This window comes from Physeter macrocephalus, chromosome 4 (assembly GCF_002837175.3).
Source record: "Physeter macrocephalus isolate SW-GA chromosome 4, ASM283717v5, whole genome shotgun sequence".
Taxonomy (NCBI): domain Eukaryota; kingdom Metazoa; phylum Chordata; class Mammalia; order Artiodactyla; family Physeteridae; genus Physeter; species Physeter macrocephalus.
Window position 1 is genome coordinate 21,197,425 of NC_041217.1, and position 21,691 is coordinate 21,219,115.

At 43.6% G+C, this 21,691-nt stretch overlaps 1 protein-coding gene across 1 annotated transcript; it reads right to left on the reverse strand.

Moving 5' to 3' along the window:
* Positions 1-265: 265 nt before the first annotated feature.
* On the reverse strand, positions 266-21,685 carry HHIPL2 (HHIP like 2). The gene is given in 12 exon segments (XM_007127488.2): positions 266-690; positions 1,392-1,474; positions 4,364-4,454; positions 8,138-8,292; positions 9,025-9,076; positions 14,664-14,995; positions 17,101-17,191; positions 17,194-17,292; positions 19,018-19,081; positions 21,368-21,501; positions 21,504-21,579; positions 21,581-21,685. Coding segments are annotated over 12 exon segments (1,707 nt in total).
* Positions 21,686-21,691: the final 6 nt, after the last annotated feature.

Below are 21,691 nucleotides of genomic sequence, written 5' to 3' on the forward strand. Positions count from 1 at the left end.
GTCACATTTCTTAACGCCAGACAAACATAAAGGAGCTCAAAGGAGCTTGTGCATTTGAGCAAGTGTTGATTTACTACCTTAGGTCACAGGCATTTACAAAGCAAAACATAAACACATAGTGGAATTCCAAGCAGGTTTACAGACTAGTGCACATGAGTAGCCAGGTGCCCCGGCAACGTGGGGTTTGGTCTCCCCGCAGAAGCGGACAAGGAGGATCCGTTTAGATGGAAAATTTCCCGTGGACAGGACAACCGTGCCGCCTAAATCAAGCTGTCTCCGCCGGTTCCCACCTCCACCCCCGGCTTCCCATGCGTCTAAGGTCACCTTCAGCAGTAGCAGCTTCCGCGTGGCAAGGTGGTTCTCTGCGCACTCGTCCCCTGACCAGCCACCGTGACCGAAGAGGCAAAGGGACACTTCTGCCAGCTCGCCTCCACTGTGCCGACTGGCTGCCTCTGCCTCGGGGGCGTCTCGGGCTCTTCTTCCTCTTCCCCTGGAGGCCTGGGGACCACGCTCTGGCTCTCTGCTTTGCGCCAGACCTTGGAAAAGTCTTCTCGCTGCTTGTGCGAGAAGCCGGCTTCTTGGAGGAGCCCTTCTGAGATGAGGCCCGGTCTGGACTGGAAGCTGAAGTTGCACTGGGCAGTTTTCTAGCAGCTTCCTCGGACTGCTCCTTTAGCAAGTCCAAGACCGTTTCCGGGAAACAAGCGTTTATTTAGGTGAAATATTAGTTCTGGAAAGTAGCTCGAAGGGAAGTGCCGCCCAGGAATCCTATGCCCGTTTGAGGGTTCTTGAATATACTTTTGAAATTAATATGTTTAATTCCCTGGCCTTGATCTAAATAGATTACTTTTGTAATGGGATCACTCCAGAGATGCATGGCTCTAGAATAGTTCCCTTAAGATAGTGTCCCTCCCCTGTAAGTCTTTGCTGACTACCCTACCGGGAGGAAGAGGTTCTCACTCTGAGGGCCCTCTCAGTCCCCTGGACATCCTTCTAGCCAGAACCTCCATGCTATATTTATTTCTTCATTTGCCTGCACTACATGCCCTCCTCTCCTTTGATTCTAAACTCCTACAGGTCAGGTTCACTGCCGTATCCTCAGGAACTGGCACAGGGACTGCCACAAAGTATGAATGAATGAATGAATACTTGAACGAACGAATGAATGAGTGAATGAATGGCAGCAGGTCACAGCAGAAGCAGGTGCTGCCCCCTCTCACCCTGGTACACAGAGGAGACCTACAGACTGAGCCACAGGTCATAGTCCTTAGCCAGAGGATAAGCCTCAGGTGAGAAAATAAGACCTGCCACCCCGGGATTGCAGCTGTTTGCAGAGGGCACTGTGCCGGCACCTTGATGCCAAGGCCTGAGCCTAAAGACAGAGAGGGACTCACTAGCAAGTGGCCTGAACTGGACCCGCTTACTCTTGGCTTTCAGCGGCACCGGCCTGTACTTGCACTTGCCTGGAGGTGCTCGCCTAAAAACAGAGAGAAAAAGTGAGGATACAAGCCTCTGAAGATGGAACCATGAAATCCCGGTCACCAGAAGGCATACATGTGCAAGAACGGGGTTCAGCCCTCCCTTATCCATAGGGATGGGACAGAGGTAACAGGAAATCTGCGATGAGCTCAGGCAGAGAGGAGGAAGGACATGGACATCACAGGGACACTGTAGTGAGGCCCTTCGGGGACAGTGTAGTGAGGGGGTTGGAGCATGGGCTTGGCAACAGGGAGAATAGGGTACAAATCCTGGGGACCATGGGCAAGTAAACCTTGCTAAGTTTCGATTTTCGCTTGTATAAAATAGAAAAATAATATCACCCATCCTCACAGGGAGACGGGGAGGATAAAATAAGAACTGTGTGCTGGGCACACCGTAAGTGATTGATATATAATTTTTGAAACTATTTTTTAAAAAACGCTTGGAGCCGTGCTCAGCACATACAAAAGTGATTCCCTTTAAAGAAAATCTTTTCAGATACTCACGGCACGGCCCCTCAAGTAACGGCAGCCTCTCTGCCTCTCTCTGTATTCTGATTCTCAAACTGCTCTCCCCTGGGTGCATCTTCTGAGATAAAAGGGACTTTGCGGGCTAGGAACACTCCCAGCTAGTTGGTGGTAAAGCCGAGATTCAAACCCAGCATCCGGGGTCTATGATTCTAAGGAAAGGGCAGAGGAAAAGATGGAAGGGGAACGTCACGCATAAATAAACCAACTGCTCCTTAGAATGCTGCAGAGGGTGCATTTCGTGCAAAGCCGGGCTGAAGAAGTAAGCAGGGCAGAATCGGGACCCACTGCTACAGAAGTCTGTACAATTCAGGTCGCCATTATAACGGAAGTGAAGAGGTAGTGCTGAAATGACTGAGCCAGAAAGAGGAACGCGTTCCTGTCCTCTGTCACCTCCTACTAGCTCTACCTCGGGCGAGTGACTGAAGGTAGCTAGGCTCAGTTACCTAATCTGTAGATTAGGTAACTAATCCCTGTCTCCCTGGGATTCTGTCAGCATCAAATGTCAGCCTGCACACACAGCACCCAGCACGGTGCCTGGGACACAGAAGTGACTCCATGAATGTCAACTGAGAGGAGAAAGGATGCCTTCAGTGTACAGCAGCCTTTACGGTTGCTTTATGACTGACCTCTCCTGCCACTAGAGGTAAAAGCCAAATTATCCCCCAACCAAATCAGCAAACTGTCAGAGGAAAGAAAAAGGGATTCACACAGGAAACCTGTTGCTAGAAAGAGCAGAAAACTCCCCACCCAGGCACCGTCAGCCCCTGGAAGCACTTTAAAGACCCTGGGTTTGCTGCATCCCTCAAGCACAGGAGATCTGCATGGAGTAGACCCAGCAGTGGAGACAGCCAGTCGCTAATTCACCCCTGACAACCCTGCACTCCACCAGGAGAGCCCCTGGCACAGCCTCAGGGGACCGAGTCTCTTCTGGGAACTTCTGAGAACACCAAACCCGAGCCCGGTTGCCAAGGGGAGCTGTGCTGGGCTGGGCTTCTGAGCCCTCACCAGCAGCAGATGTCCTCTGAACACCACCCCGGATATGGTAACAGAAGCCTCACAGGGAGGTCTTCCTCTGCAGGTCTACCTTCAAGCTGATTGATTCATAGGGAGACTTTCTGGCTTTGGGTAAGAATCCTGAGATAAATCCCACACACTGCCCAGAGCTCTCAGGGTGGATACACTGTATCACTCTCCCGGGGACAGATACGGACACACCTTCAACAACCTCACAAATGGGAGGCTGGAGTATGGCTTTTGCCTGATGAGTTGAAGGTTGGTTAGTCTCTGAGAGAGGTGGGCAGAGAAGCAGAGTTACACATCATAGAGTCTACCAAGTGAATAAATACTGTCACTGAATTCCAGAAAGGATCAGGTGGAGACACTGAGAAACCTGACAGTTACAGCTCCCGGGGATTGGTCCCAGGACCTCGCAGATACCAAAACCCACTGATGCTCAAGTCCCTTATGTAATATGGTACGGTGTTTAGCATATAACCTACGCATTCTCCATATACTTTAAATCATCTCTAGATTACTTATGATACCTAACACAATGTAAATGCTATGTAAATAACTGTAAACAAATATAACTGCTAGGTAATTAGTTGTAAATATTACATAAATAGTTGCCAGGGCATGGCAAGTTCAAGTTTTGCTTTTTGTAATTTTCTGGAATTTTAAAAAATATTTTTGATCCACAGGTGTTTGAATCCACAGACGTGGAATCCACGGATACGGAGGGCCAACTGCCTGTGCCAAAGACCAACCCATGGGATAGGGCGGCAATATCTACTCAGGTGGGCAGAGGCGTACACCCACTGTCAGATGATCCCAGACAGAAGTTTCCAGAAGCATATTAAAAAAAAAAAACAAAAAACAAGACAGGAGCCACAGGTCTAGACCAGTCATCCTAGAAAGGCTCAATATCCTCATTTCCAACCACAAAGAGACCATTTCCCAAATATTCCATAATTCCTACAGGTGCGTTGTCCTACACATTTGTCTTGCCTGATCTGCTTTTTTTTGTTTTAATTTATTTATTTGGTTACGCCGGGTCTTAGTTATGGCACGTGGGCTCCTTAGTTGCAGCTCACTGGCTCCTTAGTTGCAGCGTGCGCGTGTGGCATCTAGTTCCCTGACCAGGGATCGAACTCGGCCCCCCTGCATTGGGAGCTCGGAGCCTTAACCACTGCGCCACCAGGGAAGTCCCAGACCAATCTGCTTTGCATCTAAAAGAAAGATACGCTTCGTTGATCATATCTGGTAATTCTTAGGGAGTGAGGACTGTTTTTCTGACCTGCCATGGAGATAAAGACCGATTCCAATCACCTGAGAAGAAAAGGTAACCCAAGTCTCACCTCAATGGGTCAACACATTTGTCAGTGGATCCATGTGGTGTGTCGGCGCTCAGGTAAGAGGTGGCCAGGAAGTAGAGCTCCCCTGATAAAACTGGAACAGGCCATCAAGGACAGGACACAAGGCCGGGCCAAGACAGCTGAACGCACAGAAAATCATCACCAGGGGTTGTGGCCCTGAAATGCGTGAGCCCCAGGAAGGGGTCCCTGAAATCCCTACTGAGAGTGAGGCCTCAAGGTCTGTGAGCTCCCCAAGGAGAAAGTCCATCTCAGCCCCCCAGACAGGCTTGGGGTGTCCCCCAGCAGAGACACGTTTCTGTTCATGTTCCCTGAGCCAAAGGGCTTCTCATCTCATTTATCACCTCTTTGCTTTCAGAAACTTCACCTCAGTGAGCCTCCATCTCCCTCCCCAGTTCTTCACTACTGATAAGGAGTCTCCGTGAAGCCCAGAGATAGGCAAGCCACAGGCTGAGGACCACTTATTAGAGACTTTATATTCTATTACCCCTTCTTTACTGTGTTCGTGCCCCTTCCCCCATCTCCCGGTGTCCTCCAGCTCCACCTTCTTCGGTCTTGGGTTCCTTATTTCCTGTGACACCCTCCACTCCTCAGCACCCCCTTGGTCTTCTCCACACCCCACAGAAATCACCCCCACCCACTGTCTTCTGCAGCTCTTTTACCAGGGGCCCCTGTTTCCTCCCACTTCCTCGTGTTTGAACTCCAGAAAACACTGCTCCCTTCTCACAGTAAGTACCTCATTCCACCTCGTTTCACGGTTCCCTGTGAGGGACAGTGTAGGGTTTATGAGCCCAACTTTGGTTAGATAAATCTGAGTTTGAAATCTGATAACACCCATTACCATCTGTGTTGTCTCGGGCAAACTCTCCACCTAGGTAACCCTCGTGTTATTTATTCATTTGTAAAAGGGAGATAAGAATACCTCCCCTGATTATTAGGTATTAAATGAGGAAGTGTTCAGCCATCGGCAGTGCCTCTTACTTCCTTATATCTCTGTTCCCTAAAGGCTGGCACCGTGACAGTTTTGTGAGCCCGACACAACTTTTGTGCTCTCGCACTGGGTTTAATGCACTTGCTGTTGTGTGCTTTACACAAGCTCTCTCTCAACCTTATGGAAGGAAACGTCTTAATGAGGTGCAAATTGGAAAAGCCTAGAGCTTTAGACAGCTCTGAGCTCGTTAAACAATCTTCTTCCTTGAATTCGTGGAGAGCAGTGACTAATGTTTGCAGGCCGAGTGTGAGACTGATATTCTTTGCAGAGGTAACGCACACAAGGTAACAACTGACTAATAGACTTTGGTTTTGTGTATTGACAAACTGTATTTATAATCTTCCCCTTGTAAGGGGGTCTGAGGACTTAGGACAAACCCTTCCCTAGAGCCAGTTTGCCCCTCTGATTAGAAACCCCAGGTACCATCCAAGGTGATGCTGACATTAGATAAATGAGGCGTCTACCGACTGTCCGCATGTGCACAGGTCACCCTCGGGCAGGGGCCCTCCAAACCACGCAAACGATTTCTGGTCTAAAAGGAGAATTGGAAACCCTGCATTGCTGCATATTCCCTACACATGACTACAGTTGGTGTAAATTATATGTTCCAAACATGCCATAGATTTCCCACTGCATTTTTAAGGGAAGACAATGCTAGAAGTGAATTTCATCTGTAGGGTCCGACATTTTTAAAAAACGTATTTCAGGGCAAAAAAACACACCAAAAAACTATAACAGGCCATGTAAAGCAAAATGCATGCAATGTGAATTTACTGCAAGCTTTAGGACCTCAGCCAGTCTTCCTGAGGATGTGCTTCAGTGACTGACATTCAGAAATCCAACCCATCAGAACTCAGCCACGGGTAGCCCCACGCCCGCCACTCACTCATTTATTTACTCACTCGTTCATTCGTGCCAGCTGTTGGCTAGAAGAACTCAGGAAATAAACTGTAGCAACAGTGAAGGCAGAGCTCTGGTGCAACTAAAATGTGGCTTATCTCAAGCTGGTGACTGATAGTAAAATAATGAAATAATACTGAGTTCTAAATAGGTCAATAATGGAAAGACTATAACACATGCAGAAAATCTGAATCTCTCTTTGCAAAAACACAAAAGCAAGCAACTCTGGAAGAAAATAACTTGCCTCGGGGACAGCCTCCCTGGCTTCAGGGCTGCCCTAGGGCAAAGTCTGGCTTGGGAACACTTTGGCAAGTCCACTCCATCAAATTCAGCCAAGGACACTTAGTTTTGTCTGCCAGATGTACTTGAGTGGTATTCAAAACCTGCCTTGTTTTCTCCTGCGAGAAGTCTACCGGCTCAACAAACCAAACCTCCAAAACCTGGGTTTTCTGTGGCATCCTGAAAAGGAGCAAGCCACAGAATGCGGCAGCCCAGGGGCCCCAGGCAGGCGGCCTCCAAGGGTCTCCAGCCTCCTTGGGGCAGCAGCAGGAGAGAGGCCCCACCGTGGCCTGTGGCTTCCACATCATCTACTTTCCACTGAGCCTCACCCGCCAGCCTGTGGTTTCTCTGCTTTTTTGTATGTTTGGACTTCCAACTTGGAACTCACACAAGACGTTTCTCTCTTAAGAACGCTTAAATTTTCCAAAATATCCTCTCCTACAAAATATTCATCCTGAACTATCTATTCCTAAGCTAGCTGAGAGGAAACGGTGCAGATGCTGTCTGGTTTTCTTTATGTCCAACTCAAGTGAAGCTCTTGTACAGCCACCCATGGCTCAGAGTGGAAAGTAACCAAACACTGAGGAAACCATCAAGGCTTTGGTTTACACTTGCAGAGAGTCCTGTGTCTCGAAGGGACCCCTAAGAGATCATTTTAGTCTCTTCCTTGCCTCCAAGCATGGCTAGGTGCAGTGCCAGATACCGGAAGGATCACAGGCCTTGTTGCCACTTACCTAAACAAAATAAAAATTTAACTTTCAAATTGACACATAGCTTCTGTAAAGCTGAAATTAAAACCTCATTTTCTGATTTCAAAATTTGAGGATATTTATTAAAGCTGAGTCCCTCTCTCTCTCTCTCTCCCTCCCTCCCACCCGCTCTTATGTGCACACATGCCTTGCTTTGCTGATGCCCTTAACATATGCCTAATCTCTCTAGGGAGTAGCCTCCTACCTAGCTGTCTACCCTTTTCTCAGATCTCTCAAGAAAGAAATTCTCCCTTGTTCATTCACAGAAGTTGCCTAACAAACTGTTGGCAGGGTCAGGAAGAGCCCAGCCCAGCCGGTGGATCATCAGAGCTACTTTCTCTCAGGCAACACCAGCAGGATAAACACCCACTGTCTGCCCCACTGTTGGCCCTGTCCACATTTGTATAATTGCAGATTAGAATAAAATCAGGAAGGAAGGAGTACATGCACCTCCTTCATAGTCAAAGGATTGCAAAGACTACAGTGTAGACCTTGGTCTGCCCTGCACAGTGAGCTGTGCAGTTCGACAAAGAAGGGGTAAGTCAGGTCGGCATAGTCGATCTGTTTCCTCATTGGTGAAATAAACATAATAATTACATCATGGGGGTGTTGTGATTACTAAATAAGATTTTAAAATGTAAAGTGCTTAGAACAGTATCCAGTACATTATAAAAGGTGACTAAATGACAGTGAAAATAGAAAAAGTGGTTTGCTTTTTCAATAACAATAAGAGTAATAATAACAATAGTAATAATAATGATTATTATGATAATAAATGTTCAGTTCACAATGCCTGTGATTATCTAAGTTCCGGTAAGCAGAAATAGAATAACCTTGTACGTTTGTTATCTGCTTCATCTTCAGCAAAGGAGATGATAAACTTGCTGTATGTGCTGATCAACCCTGGGAAGGCACAGGACTCAGTGTTGCCCGGGCAAATGTCCTGTTTCTTCCATTTCTTCGTTTTTCTATCTTCCTGCAAAGCCATAAGTCGACTAGATGAAAAGCAAAACCTTATATTTTAGGAATCTATATTTCCACCCTGCAGAATATTTTTTCCTCCTAGAATCAGGGAATCCTTGACTACCAGGAGTGAGTCCCCCATAGGAGACCAATAACTAGCCTCCCTCAGGAATCAAAAAAGCTGCTGCAGAGATATTTTGGTCACCCACTTGCCCTAGATGGGGAAGTTCACTTGCTATTATAAGAGGAGCTTGGTGCCCTGTGAAGGTTGCACCACTACAAAAGACTAATCTAATTTTTATTAACTGGTTAGTTGCTCAACACCTCTAAGCCTCTATAAAATCTATCAATCTATAAAATGGGGGATGGTAAGAGAATTTACCATAGGCAAGCATTGTGAACGTTAAATAAGATAATATATATAAATATCTCACTAAGTGTCTGGCATATAGTGAGGGCTCAAAACCAGTAGCTATTATTATTATTATGTCTGTATAGTAGCAGATAGATGTCTCATATTCCTCTGTCATCTATCTGAACTAAAAGCAGGTTTTTAGAAGAAAAAAGAAAGGAAGTTGGGTAACCAGGGGTGTCACCTGAAGAGCTTTATAGAAATAGAGATGCCCAACCACAGGTAATTCTAATGCATATGCTTTAATTAAGAATCCCTGTGGATGGGGGTTATGGGAAAAATATAAAGAACAATTAAATCCCAAAGATCTAACAAGTGCTGACAAAGGAACTGACCCAATTACTAACTCTACCTTATCTCTGTAATGAAGAATTGCAGCATGAAAATATTAACATCCTTTGTAACTAACATGGGGTAACAGGGACTAGAATTACCATTCCACCTTAAATAATCAAAAACCTAGACAAAATAGAATAACAATGGTTTAAAAGATACTAGAGATCAGACAATGGAGGACTGTGTTCTCTAACAGAGAAATAAACAAAGTGAACCCTACAATTGTCCCAGCTTACTACCTTGAAAGAGTTTCTAGCATAAGGAAGAAAAACATAGGCAGAGCCTAGCACAGGCCTTGAGTTGAAAAGACAGAGATGAGAGTCCAGGAAGACCAATGCAGGAAGAGTCTGTAGGACAGGTATTGGAGAACAGATAGCTGCACAGAGAATGGACTCCAGAGATCTGCAAAGGGTCATCCTCAAGAATCTATCAGTATACTTAACAGTAGACACATGTGAGGAAAATAGCTAAATCAAGGAAAATAATTAGAACTAAAAGTACCTGGCACTTACTCAGGGTCAGATATATTGGGAATGTAATTCACAGGGCATTGGGTAGAGTTCTTGGGAAAGTCTTGCCTCAATATTGAAGAACAGATAGTTCTAGAATAAGCTCTATGTTGGTCCTGCATAACAAATATTAACAGCAAGACTTGAAAGGATCAAACTATTTCCAAGTAACTGAAATGTGTCCCAGAATAAATCTCAAGAATATTTATAGGAATACAAAAATATTCAGCACCCACAAGTTAAATTAACAATGTCTGGCATCCAATCGAAAATCATTAGGCAAGTAAAGAATGAGGAAAATATGACCCATTATAAAGAGAAAAATCAACAACACCTGACACAGAATTGACACAGGTGTTAAAATCAGCAGACAAGAACATTAAAAAGGTGATTATTACTATATTCTGTATGTTCAAAACATTAAATAGAGACATAGGAGATATTTTTTTAAAGTCAAGTTTCTAGAGGCAAAAAATACATCTGAGATTTTTTTTGAAAAACCCTCACTGAATGGGATGAATGACAAACTAGACATTACAGAAGAAAAGATTCATGAACTGAAGACATAGAAATAGAAACTATCCAAAAATGAATTTATCCAAAAAATTTAAACACGAATAGATCATCAGTGAGCTGTAGGAAAACTTTAAATGCCCCAGTGTAAATGTATCCAAATGAGAGGAGAGAAAGGGTGTGAGGAAACAGAAGTAAAATTTGAAAAATAAAAATAAAATTTTCCAGATGTGATGAAAGCTATAAATTCACAGATCCAATAAGTGCAACCAAATCCAAGCACAAGAAATATGAAGATAACTACACCAAGATATGTCTTAATGCAATTTCAGAAAACCAGTGATAAAGAGAAAATCTTAAAAGCAGCCAGAGGAAAAAAATGACACATAAATATGGAGGAACGTATATAAAGATGACAGCAGATTTCTCATTGGAAATGATGCAAAGTAGAAGATAGTGGACACTTTTAAAGAATTAAAGAAAGAATATGTCAACATACACTTCTATACCTAGCAAAAATATCTTTCAAAAAATGGAGGGAAAATAAAGACTGCAAAAGTGGAAAGAATTCATGACCACTAGACCCATTTTTCCAAAAATGTTAAAGGAAGCTATTCAAGCAGAATAAAAATGATCTCAGAAAGAAATATGAATCTCCACCAAGGAATGAAGAGTATTAGGAATGGTAACTGTATTCATTTTTACTGCCACTGTAAAACATTACCACAACCTGGTGGCTTAAAACGACACACATTTATTCTCTTACAGTCTTGGAGGCCAAAATTATGAAATGGGTCTCTCTGGGCCAAAATCAAGGTGTTGGCAGGACTGTGCTGCCACCAGAGGCTCTAGAGGAGAATCTGTTTCCCTGCCTTTTCCAGCTTCTGGATGCTGTCCTTATTTCTTGGTTCATGGTCCCATGTCACATTGCCTTTCCTCTCATGTTTCCATTGTCACATTGCTTTCTACCTCTTCTGTCTTCAAATTTCCCTCTACCTCCTTCTTCTAAAGATGCTTGTGATTACATTTAGGACCCATCCAGGTAATACAGGATAATCTCCCAAATCATATGCAGTATGTTTTGTGACCACAATCAAACTAAATTAGAAATCAATAGCAGAAAGATTTTTGGAAACCTTCAGATAATTTGGAAACTAAACAACACACTTCACAATAAACTGTGGGACAAAGAATTAAAAGGGGAATTAGAAAATATTTTTTTAACTGAATGAAAATGAAAACATATATCAAAATTTATGGGATGCTGTTAAAGCAGTACTTGAGGGGAAATTTATAGCACTAAACATATACATTAGAAAAGATGACAGGTCCCAAATCAGTGAGCTCTGCTTCCATCTTGAGAAACTTTAACTAGAATAGCAAATCAAACTCAAAGCAAGAGGAAGGAAGAAAAGAGTATAAATCAATGAAATAGAAAACAGGAAAATAATAGGAAAAAAAATCAATGAACCCCAAAGTTGGTTTTTTAAAAGATCAATAAATTTGATAAAACTCTAGCCAGACTGATCAGGAAAGAGAGAGAGAGAGAGAAACACAAATTACCAATATTTGGTATAAGTAACACAGTTATTAAAAGGATAATAAGAGAATATTTATGCCAATAAATTTGACAAATTACATGAACTGGACAAATTCCTTGAAAGGCAGACTACCAAGCCTCACTCAGAAAGAAAGAAAGAAACTGAATAGCCTATATCTATAAAAGAAATTGAAATTGTAGTTAAAAGTCTCCACGAGGAAAACTTCAGAGGACTTCTAGTTTCTGGTCCAGCATGTAAGAAGTTTGGAAGTCAGCACACCATCCTAACAATAAGCAAAAGACTGAAAAAACTGAAAAATCAACAACTATTCTTAGATCCCTAAGAGAAGTGAGGTCACAGGGCGACCACTGCCCCCAAAATTGGAGAGACAAACAGGCAGATACAGAGAATTACAACTTATAGAAAACCATAAGCAGAAACCTTCACAGGAATCAGTTCTGGGGTTGGAAAACCTAACCTATGATTGACAAATTGCTAGAAGCTCAGTGTGGGCGAGTCTGAGAGTTAGAAGCTGCAGGTGTGCCCAGTCATCGAGGGTCCCCACACTTTTGTGACTTTTACCTCCAGGAGCTGGACCAGTTTCCCACAGTAAATATCAGAGCAAAATCTCCTTGTGCTTCCAGCAGTGGGGAGGGAAAAAGGAACCATTTGAAATACACCGGTGCTTTCTGTTTTTCTTAACAAATGTCTCTCCTCAGGAGAAACTAACCAGAGACTAACCTGCCAGGATTTTATCAGAGCCTCACAGACCTGGGAAAGGTAAGTACCTAACTCCAGCCCACTGTAGCCATCCTGTCCCACCTAAATGTGTATGGAAGGGGGAGAGAAACTGAGAAACACAGATGAAGTTCACAGTCCGGAGGCACAGGCTCACTAAAAAACTGAGACCTAGTCATAAGAATAGGACACTTCCCTTCCCCCACACCTCATCAGCACTTTGCTGAAGACCTATTTACAGCAATTCCTTTTACCCAGTACATCATAACCAGCAATTAGGAAAAAATTACAAGGCATACTGAAAGGCAAAACACAGTTTGAAGAGACAAAGCAAGCATCACAACCAGACTCAGACATGGCAGGGATGTTGGAATTATCAGACTAGGAATTTAAAACAATTATGATTTATATGCTAAGGGCTCTAATGGATAAAGTAGACAGCATGCAGGAACAGATGGGCAATATAAGCAGAGATAAGGAAACTCTAAATAAGAACCAAAAAGAAATGCTAGAGATCAAAAACACTATAACTTAAATGAAAAATGCCTTTGACGGGCTTATTAGTAGACTGGACATGGCTGAAGAAAGAATCTCTGAGTTTGAGAATATCTCAATAGAAACCTCCAAACTGAAAAGCAAAGAGAAAAAAGACTGGAAAAAAAAAGAGCAAAATGTCCAAGAAAAGTGAGACAATTACAAAAGGTATAACATAAGCATAACAGGCATATCAAAAGAAGAGAGAAAGGAACAGAAATATTTTAAACAATAATTATATAGAATTTCCCCAAATTAATGTTCGATGTCAAACAACAAATCTGGGAAGTTCAGAGAACACCAAGCAGGATAAATGCTTTAAAAACTACTCATAGGTATATCATATTCAAACTACAGATAATCAAAAATAAAGAAAAAAAATCTCAAAAGAAGCCAGAGGGGGGAAAGAACTTTACCTATAGAGGAGCAAAGATAAAACTTACATCAAACTTCTCCTCAGAAACCATGCAAGCAAGAACAGTGTGGAGTGAAATATTTAAAGTGTTGAGAGAAAAAAGCCGCCAGCCTAGAATCCTGTACCTGTGAAATTATACTTCAAAAATGAAGGAGAAATAAGACTTTCTCAGACAAACAAAAATTGAGGTAATTTGTTGCCAGTACCTCTACCTTGCAAGAAATGTTAAAAGAAGTTCTTTAGAGAGAAGAAAAATGATATAGGTCAGAAACTCAAATCTATATAAAGAAAGGAAGAGCATCAAAGAAGGAATAAGTGAAGGTAAAAATCAAAACTTTTATTTATCTTATTCTTCATTGATCTAACAGATAGAAGTTTGTTCAACATACTGATAGCAACTATGTATTTGATTATGTATGCTTATGTATATAGTAAAATAATAGTATTATTAAATTATAAAATATATTATTATATTAATAATTATTATTTAATATATCACTGCTATAATTATTATATATTAATAATTATTATATATACTTATGTATGCTTACATATAAGTGAAATAAATGACAATAGTAATACAAGAGACAAGAGGCAGGAAGTGGGATTATTTTATTATTGTAAGACACGGACTACCCTTGAAGTGGTGCGATGTTATTTAAAAGTGGACTTAGCTTAGTTGTAAATGTATATTGCAAACGCTAAGCAACCACTAAAAAAAGATTACAAAAAAACAGTATAACTGATATGCTAAGAAAGGAGAAAAAATCAGATAAAGTGTTCAATTAAATCTGCAAAAGGCAGAAAAAAGAGTAGAAGAAAAAATAGGAACAAAGAACAAGATCAACAAACATAATAGAAAGCAGTAATGAATATGGCAGATATTAATGCAACTATATCAATAATCTCTTTGAATGTTGATGGTCTAAATGTACCAATTAAAAGACAGAGATTGTCAGAGTGGATCAAAAAACAGGACCCAACTACGTGTTATCTACCATTAAACATCAGATCTAGATGGCTTCACTTAGAAGGAAGAAACACATATTTTACACAGACTAGTCCAGGTAATTAAAGAAGACGAAATACTCTTCAACTCATTTTATAAAGTTCACATTAACCTGTTAACAAAATCTGACAAAGATAATACAAGAAAGGAAAACTACAGCTCACTATTTCTTCATGAACATAGATGCAAAAACTCCAGACAATGTATTAGCAAATTGAATTCAACAATATATTAAAACAAAAACAATATGCTAATCAAATACAACTTGACCAAGTGGTGTTTATCCCAGGAATGCAAGATTGCTTCAATGACCAAAAAAAATCAATCAATGCAATTCACCTCCTCCACCTGCAACTCACTGAACTCATTCAAGAAATCAGAGCGCTTCTCACTTACCCAAAGAGGCTTTGTGACAAAGTTTTTTGTCGTAACATTCAAACCCTTCCTTTGCCCTCCAGCCGTAGTTCCCGCCTTTAACAATGATGTCAACTTCTTCAAACCTGTTCTGTCCCACATCCCCACAGAACATCCGGCCTCGGCCCTGGCGCGTGATGGGGTCCCCTCGGTCCACGGCACAGCGCCACATGTTTCTGATCCCGTAGGCATAGATGGCTGGATGGGCCCCCGGCTCAGAAACAAATGGATTGTCCAGGGGCACTCGGTACCGCCTGCCACCTGAGCCTGCCCCATTCACATCGATCCTTAACACTTTTCCCAGCAGGGAACTTCTGAAAGGAAGAAGGCCAAGAAACAGGCACAGGATAAATATGCAGATGTGAGACTGCTGGATCAAATGCTAGTTGTATTTTTAATTTTTTGAAGAGCCTCCATAATGTTTTCCATAGCAGCTGTACTATATATTTTGCATTCCCACCAATAGTATACAGAAGTTCAAATTTATCCACATCCTGCCAACACTTGTCCTTTGTTTTTTTATAATACCCATCTTAACAGGTGTGAGGTGATATCTAATTGTGGTTCTGATTTGCATTTCCCTGATGGTTAATGACATTGAGCACCTTTTCACGTACCTGTTGGCCATTTGTATGCAAGATGAATAAGTTCTCCATTTGTATGCAAGATGAATAAGTTCTCCATTTGTATGCAAGATGAATAAGTTCTAGAGATCCGCTGCACAACATTTTCCCTACAATTAACAATATTGTATTGCACGCTTAAAATTTTTAAGAGGGTGGATCTCATGTTACATATTCTAAATAAAATAAAATGTCACAGAACTAGAGGAGACCGCCCAAGAGAGCCTACTGATAGTTGATCTCAAGTGACAACCAAGAATTACATGGGGAGGTAATATACACACGCATACTTGCTCTATATATGCAATATATAGTGTTAAGACTTCCCGATTTTTGACTCAAAGAGAACTACTAGGCAAAAGTTTGATGTAGTCCTGGTCCATGTGACACGGAGCAAGTTGCAGCTTCAATTTTTCTATTTTTATAACGGGATGGTTTCTCTCAGGTTTGGTCTAATACTATGAATTTTTTAAAGGAGGTGGTTCTATTCTTCCTCATATAACAATGTCGTCAGTGGAAAGAACAGAGGCTTTTAAGAAGCTCTACCAATGACTGTGGTTCTGAGCCTCTGTTTCCTCCTTTGTAAGGCAGGGGAGAGTAACTGCCTTGCAACGTGGTTGTGATGTAAGGGTTAAACGAGTTATTGTGTATATAGCATGGCATGCAATTCCTGACATACAGTCGGCATTCGACATATGTTAGCTCTTTATTATTGTATTACCAACCCTAATATTTTTATTACCAGGGCTAATGAGAGCCACGTCCTTGCTGGGTGCAAAGGGCAGAAGGGTCAGGTGTCTTTTATCTAGCTAGCACAGCCTCGTTGGGCTCCTGTGCCAGATCGTCTGAGTTTGAACTCTGGTTCTGCCACTGACTCCCTGTGTGACCTTGGACAAACTACTTCACTCCTCTCTGCCCCTATTTTCTTGTCTATAAAATGGCTCTCATAATACCTACACTTCATAGAATCCATTCATTCCAAATGTATTTATGGCATGACCCCAGTGACAAGCACTATTCTAGGTGCTGGGGATATGTCAATTAAGAAAACAGATTAAAATTTTTGCCCTTGTGGTTGTCAGAATTACATGCTCAAATATACATAAGGGGGCTTCCCTGGTGGCGCAGTGGTTGAGAGTCCGCCTGCCGATGCAGGGGACACGGGTTCGTGTCCCGGTCCGGGAAGATCCCACATGCCGCGGAGCGGCTGGGCCCGTGAGCCATGGCCGCTGAGCCTGCGCGTCCGGAGCCTGTGCTCCGCAACGGGAGAGGCCACAGCAGTGAGAGGCCCGCGTACCGCAAAAAAAAAAAAAAAAAAAAAAAAAATATATATATATATATATATACATAAGGCTTTTAGAACAGCACTGGACACACAGTGAGCATCCAATATACATTAGCTCTTATTCACTCACTTCGCATGTGTCTCCACATGAGACAGTGCCTGGAACACAGTGATCTATAATATTGTTGAGTTGAATCGAACTGGACGGTCAGATCTTGGCATAGTAAATAATGTCCCACTAATACATATTTTTTAAAAATTCTGAATTCATCTCTACATGGCCCTCTGAGAGTTACATTGAGCATCCATAATATTAATTACCAAATTACATTATGCCTGAAATGTATAGGAGAGAAAACCGAATACTCTTCCCATTGCATCAACAGAGGGGGTTACATCTTATAGTAAGTGATCTGGGTTTGACCCTCTGCAGATTCCATCTCAGCAAAAACGTTACACCAGGGCTCATCCTAAATCTTAGGGACAGGGGCCCAGCCTCCATCCAGCTTACTTGTTCTGAGCATTTCCAAACTTGCCGAAGGGATCCCCAGCCTGTCCTCCATCCCCAGTGAATATGTACACATAGCCATCCAGGCCAAAAAAAGTTGTCCACCATTATGATTTAAGGCTGGTTCTTCTATCTCCAAAATGACCCCGGAAAGAAAAAGAAACCATGCTTTGATACAAACTGAAACAGCATCCTCTTGAGACATCCAGAAATGACTGGTCCAAGCCAGCCAAGACCTGCTTCAGAGTTCCCAAGGATCGCAAAGCAGGTAGCCTGGGGGCTCTGGGACACCCCTCGTTTCCTAGTATGACTCCCTCATGGATCATTTTTCTTTCATATCCTGAATTCATGAGCTGTAGACACAGCTGGGTAACAATCACCCTTTTCTGGGGCTCAGCCTTACTCTCTGCTCTACGAGAACTCTCAGTCCTTTCATTCGGGCAACCACACAGGGGTCAGTCTATCACTTCTTCATGCTCTTTTCAATCCCCTAACCTGTCTACATGGGAAGAGAGAGACAAGGCAGAAAGGAGAAGGAAAAAAGGTGGCATAGTAGAGTGAAAGAGCAGAAGCGCGGGGTCAGTTAGAACTGAGCCCTCCATCTGACCAGACAACAGTAACTTAACAGCCTTGCGTCACAGCTTCCTGAAAGGATGAGAATTCCCATGTTCATGGTAAAGGGCCTGGGATCTAATGGTCACACAATAATCAGAGGCTGCTATTATATTTAATATGCTGATATTATCTAAAATCATTTCTCAAACCCTTATGGGTGCCGGCCTTTGCTTACCCTCTGGAAACTCAAGCAAGCATGGTTCTAGAACTGTAAGGTGGTGGCTATAGCCATGAAGAAGCCATGAACTCAAGAAGCTAACTTGGGTTCACCTCAATAACCAACAATGAGGGCTTCCCTGGTGGCGCAGTGGTTGAGAGTCCGTCTGCCGATGCAGGGAACACGGGTTCGTGCCCCGGTCCGGGAAGAACAGCAATGAGAGGCCCGCGTACCGCAAAAAAAAAAAAAAAAAAAAAAGGCCTCATATTCACTACACTATCTCTAGCATTTTAAGTTCATCCTTGACATAGTTTTATTAAACGATCAATTTTTTCTAAAAAAGAGAGAGTACCAAATGTCTCCATCTTTCCCTTTATCATAAATGCTGTGTCTGTACGATTTAATTTCTTTACGCACATCTGAAGCAACGTGGCAAGGGTTTTACATTTGTTGAATCTCAGTGTTGGATCCGTAGTGTTAATTACTTAATTTTCTGTGCTTTCCCATATGTTCAAAATATTGTATAATTTAAAAATAAAATGATCAAAATGAACACGCTACATCATTCCCAGAGATTAGGCATCTAGCAATTTCTTCCCTTATTTATTAAAAATATTGAAGTGTTTAATATATACAAAACACCATGCAGGGAGCCACACAAATTTAAATTGTGGCTATGGGGCCATATGACTGCTCTTTACAAACATACAAGGACTGTGAACCAAAGAAATATCTGCTACTTGGGCCTCTCTAAACTATAGCGTTTTCGAGAAGGAAAATAGAATATTGTGGGAAGACAAGCAACTTTCAATAGTGACGAAAGGCAGAGGCAAGTGAGATGAGGAAAGTAAGAAAGACCAATTTAAAGGGGGTAGTTTGGGACTGTGGAGTAGGGCAGGGTCTTCTGGCCCAGCACCCGCTTCTGATCACTGATGCCTCCCCCAGGGCCATCTCATTCACGTCTGTTCTCTCATCACATAACAGAGGGACCAGCAGTGTTTCTCAGATATGTTGAGTTCCCCATTCTTTCTTATTTCAGCCCTGATTGCAGACTGCAGAGCGACTTCTTGGTTATCAGGAAGAGCAGAAGGTAGAGCCCAGAGATTCACAGCATCTCTCCCTGGGCTGTCTGTTTCTATTTAGGATACTTGCCAGAGCTGCTGACAAGAAGCCATATGAACTGCTCTGAGTCCCTGACTGAGCTGTCCACCCCTGGGGAGTAGAAAGAAGAGAGAGGGAAGACGAAAATAAGGATGAAATACCCAGGAGCAAAGGAGGCTGTGGACATATAATCACTACCATGGCACGCTCTTATGCAGCAATTTAGAGTTTGCACAGTTTGCCTTTACTCAATCAGCTCAGTAACTATCATTTCTCTGTCTTAGAAAATGAAGGCCTAGGGGTAGGACGGGAATAAAACACAGACCTACTAGAGCATGGACTTGCAGATATGGGGAGGAGGAAGGGTAAGCTGTGACGAAGTGAGAGAGTGGCATGGACATATATACACTACCAAACGTAAAATAGCTAGCTAGTGGGAAGCAGCCGCATAGCACAGGGAGATCAGCTCGGTGCTTTGTGACCACCTAGAGGGGTGGGATAGGGAGGGTGGGAGGGAGGGAGACGCAAGAGGGAGGAGATATGGGGACATATGTATACATGTAACTGATTCACTTTGTCGTAAAGGAGAAACTAACACACCATTGTAAAGTAATTATACTCCAATAAAGATGTTAAAAAAAAAAAAAAAAGCTAAGGGCAATAAATGATGCTCTAAAAAAAAAAGAAAATGAAGGCCCAGGAAGAGTCTCTACTGGGTGCCAAGCACTGTCCTCTGCACGGGGCTATGACAGGGAGCAAGGTGCACAAAGCCTCTGTGCTAATGGAGCTCACGCTTGCCCCAGGTCAGAGAACCATTGAGTGGATGGGCCAGGGCTGTTGTGACTCTACTTTGGTGTGGTGTGATCAAAGGGGCACGAGACTTGGAGCCTGAGCCTCCGGATTTGTGCCCCGACCCTGTTTGACCTTCAGTAAGTCCTTTAAAACTCCTGATTCCTCATCAGTAAAATGGGGGTCCTAGTAGCTGCCTACAGGATCATTGCTGGGAACACACCACGTGTGGGGGGGAAGAAAGAGGGAGAATAAAGTTGTGAATTTTAATAAATAGACACTTGTAGCTTATCCTTTTTTGTTTCATTTTTGGTTTTGTTTTTAATTTTATTGAGGTATAGTTGGTTTACAATGTTGTGTTAATTTCTGCTGTACAGCAGAGTGATTCAGTTATACATCTATATATTCTTTCTCGTATTCTTTCCCATTATAGATGTGTGTAGTTTATTCTTATTCCTCAAATCCTTAAAACAGGAGAGCTGTTGAATTTGGCTTTCTGAAACCTCACCCAAAAGGGAAGGGGGAGGCAGGAGAGAGGGAGGGAAGAGACATTTTTATCAGGGAAATATCTCAGAAATTAAGAGTCTCAGTGTTTCTCATAAGAGCGCAGCTTCTGCCCAGATGGTTATCCCGGAGTTAATTCTCCAGGAAACAGCCAAGGGGTGGAACCCGAGGTAAGAGAGGACAGCCCGGAGCGATGCCTCACAGGTGGCTGGCTTCTGTGCCAGGCTCTGCTATGTTCCCTTCACTGGGAGTTGGGGTGGCCAGTTGGCTCTGCAATCACAGCAGGAGAGCCAAGTAATTGTGCTGACATGCCCAGGCGGGTCTCAGATCAAAGGTCTGCCTGGATTTGCTGTGTCTCACCCCCAGCACATCATGAGAGCGCTCCTCCCGGCAACCTCTTTCACCTGCTCTCCAACACGGACTCTCCCCTGTACCCCTGAACCCCTCTTCCCACAAAGTCAGAGTGTGCAGTCTGCATCCAGCGTGAGTTCGGGCTGAGCCCTACTGAGGTGATGTCTGCCAAGGATGTGGGTTTTGGCTACTGGAGAGCCAGGAGAAGCAGAACCTCTGAGTCATTGCCACTTAGCAGCTTGAAGCTCTCCTAGGCCAGGTCTGGAAAGCTGGGGAGAGCTCCCATCATCACACCAGAGACCCCCTGGCACAAATGACCCGGTGGACGAGGGCTGCATCCCCACGGATGCCACCACTCCCCGCATGTGCTCTGTGAGCGCCACAGGTGTGTGCTGTGCCCGGCTCTCAGAGCCCTGCAGGGAGGACCCAGACCACGGCTGCCCAGAGAGCTCCATGAAGAATACCAATCGCATTCTTCTGGGGCCTGAGAAAGCATCAGGGCCCGCAGAACCCCAGAGGGAGAGCTTTGGGAAACCTGTGGAAACCAAACTCCACCTCAGTGTGTCTGTCCAGAGCCCAAAGCCCCAGGTGGAGGCAGCTGGCAGGTGAGCAAGCTTCTAAAGGGCTGGGGGCCCAAAGAGCCCTCCCTGCCAGGACCCCCGCCGGCCAGCCCAGCACCCCATCGGCTGGGGCTGGAGGGCACTTTTCTAAGCTGGCTCCCTCACTTCCCCAGAGGGTTCCGCTCAGACCTACCTGGCAAAGGATGTCTTTAATGTAACCGCCGCACAGCTCGTGGCCCTTCAGATCAAAGTATTCCATGATGTCCCAGTACCGGACAGCGATGCGGTGGTCCTCAAGCTGGTCACAACAGCCGAAGGTCTCATAGAGCAAAACTCGAGGTGCAGGAGGGGCTGGAAGGGGGGCCCATAATCCAGGCACTGGGGGTGCCCCTGCAGCAAGCCCCCCCTGGCCCAACAAGACCGAGAGGCAGAGGCAGAAAATTCGAGAAGAGGTGAGGAGCCAGGGGGCCCGCCAACTCCGACTGCCCCTGGGAATGGACCTCCTGAGCATCCTGGT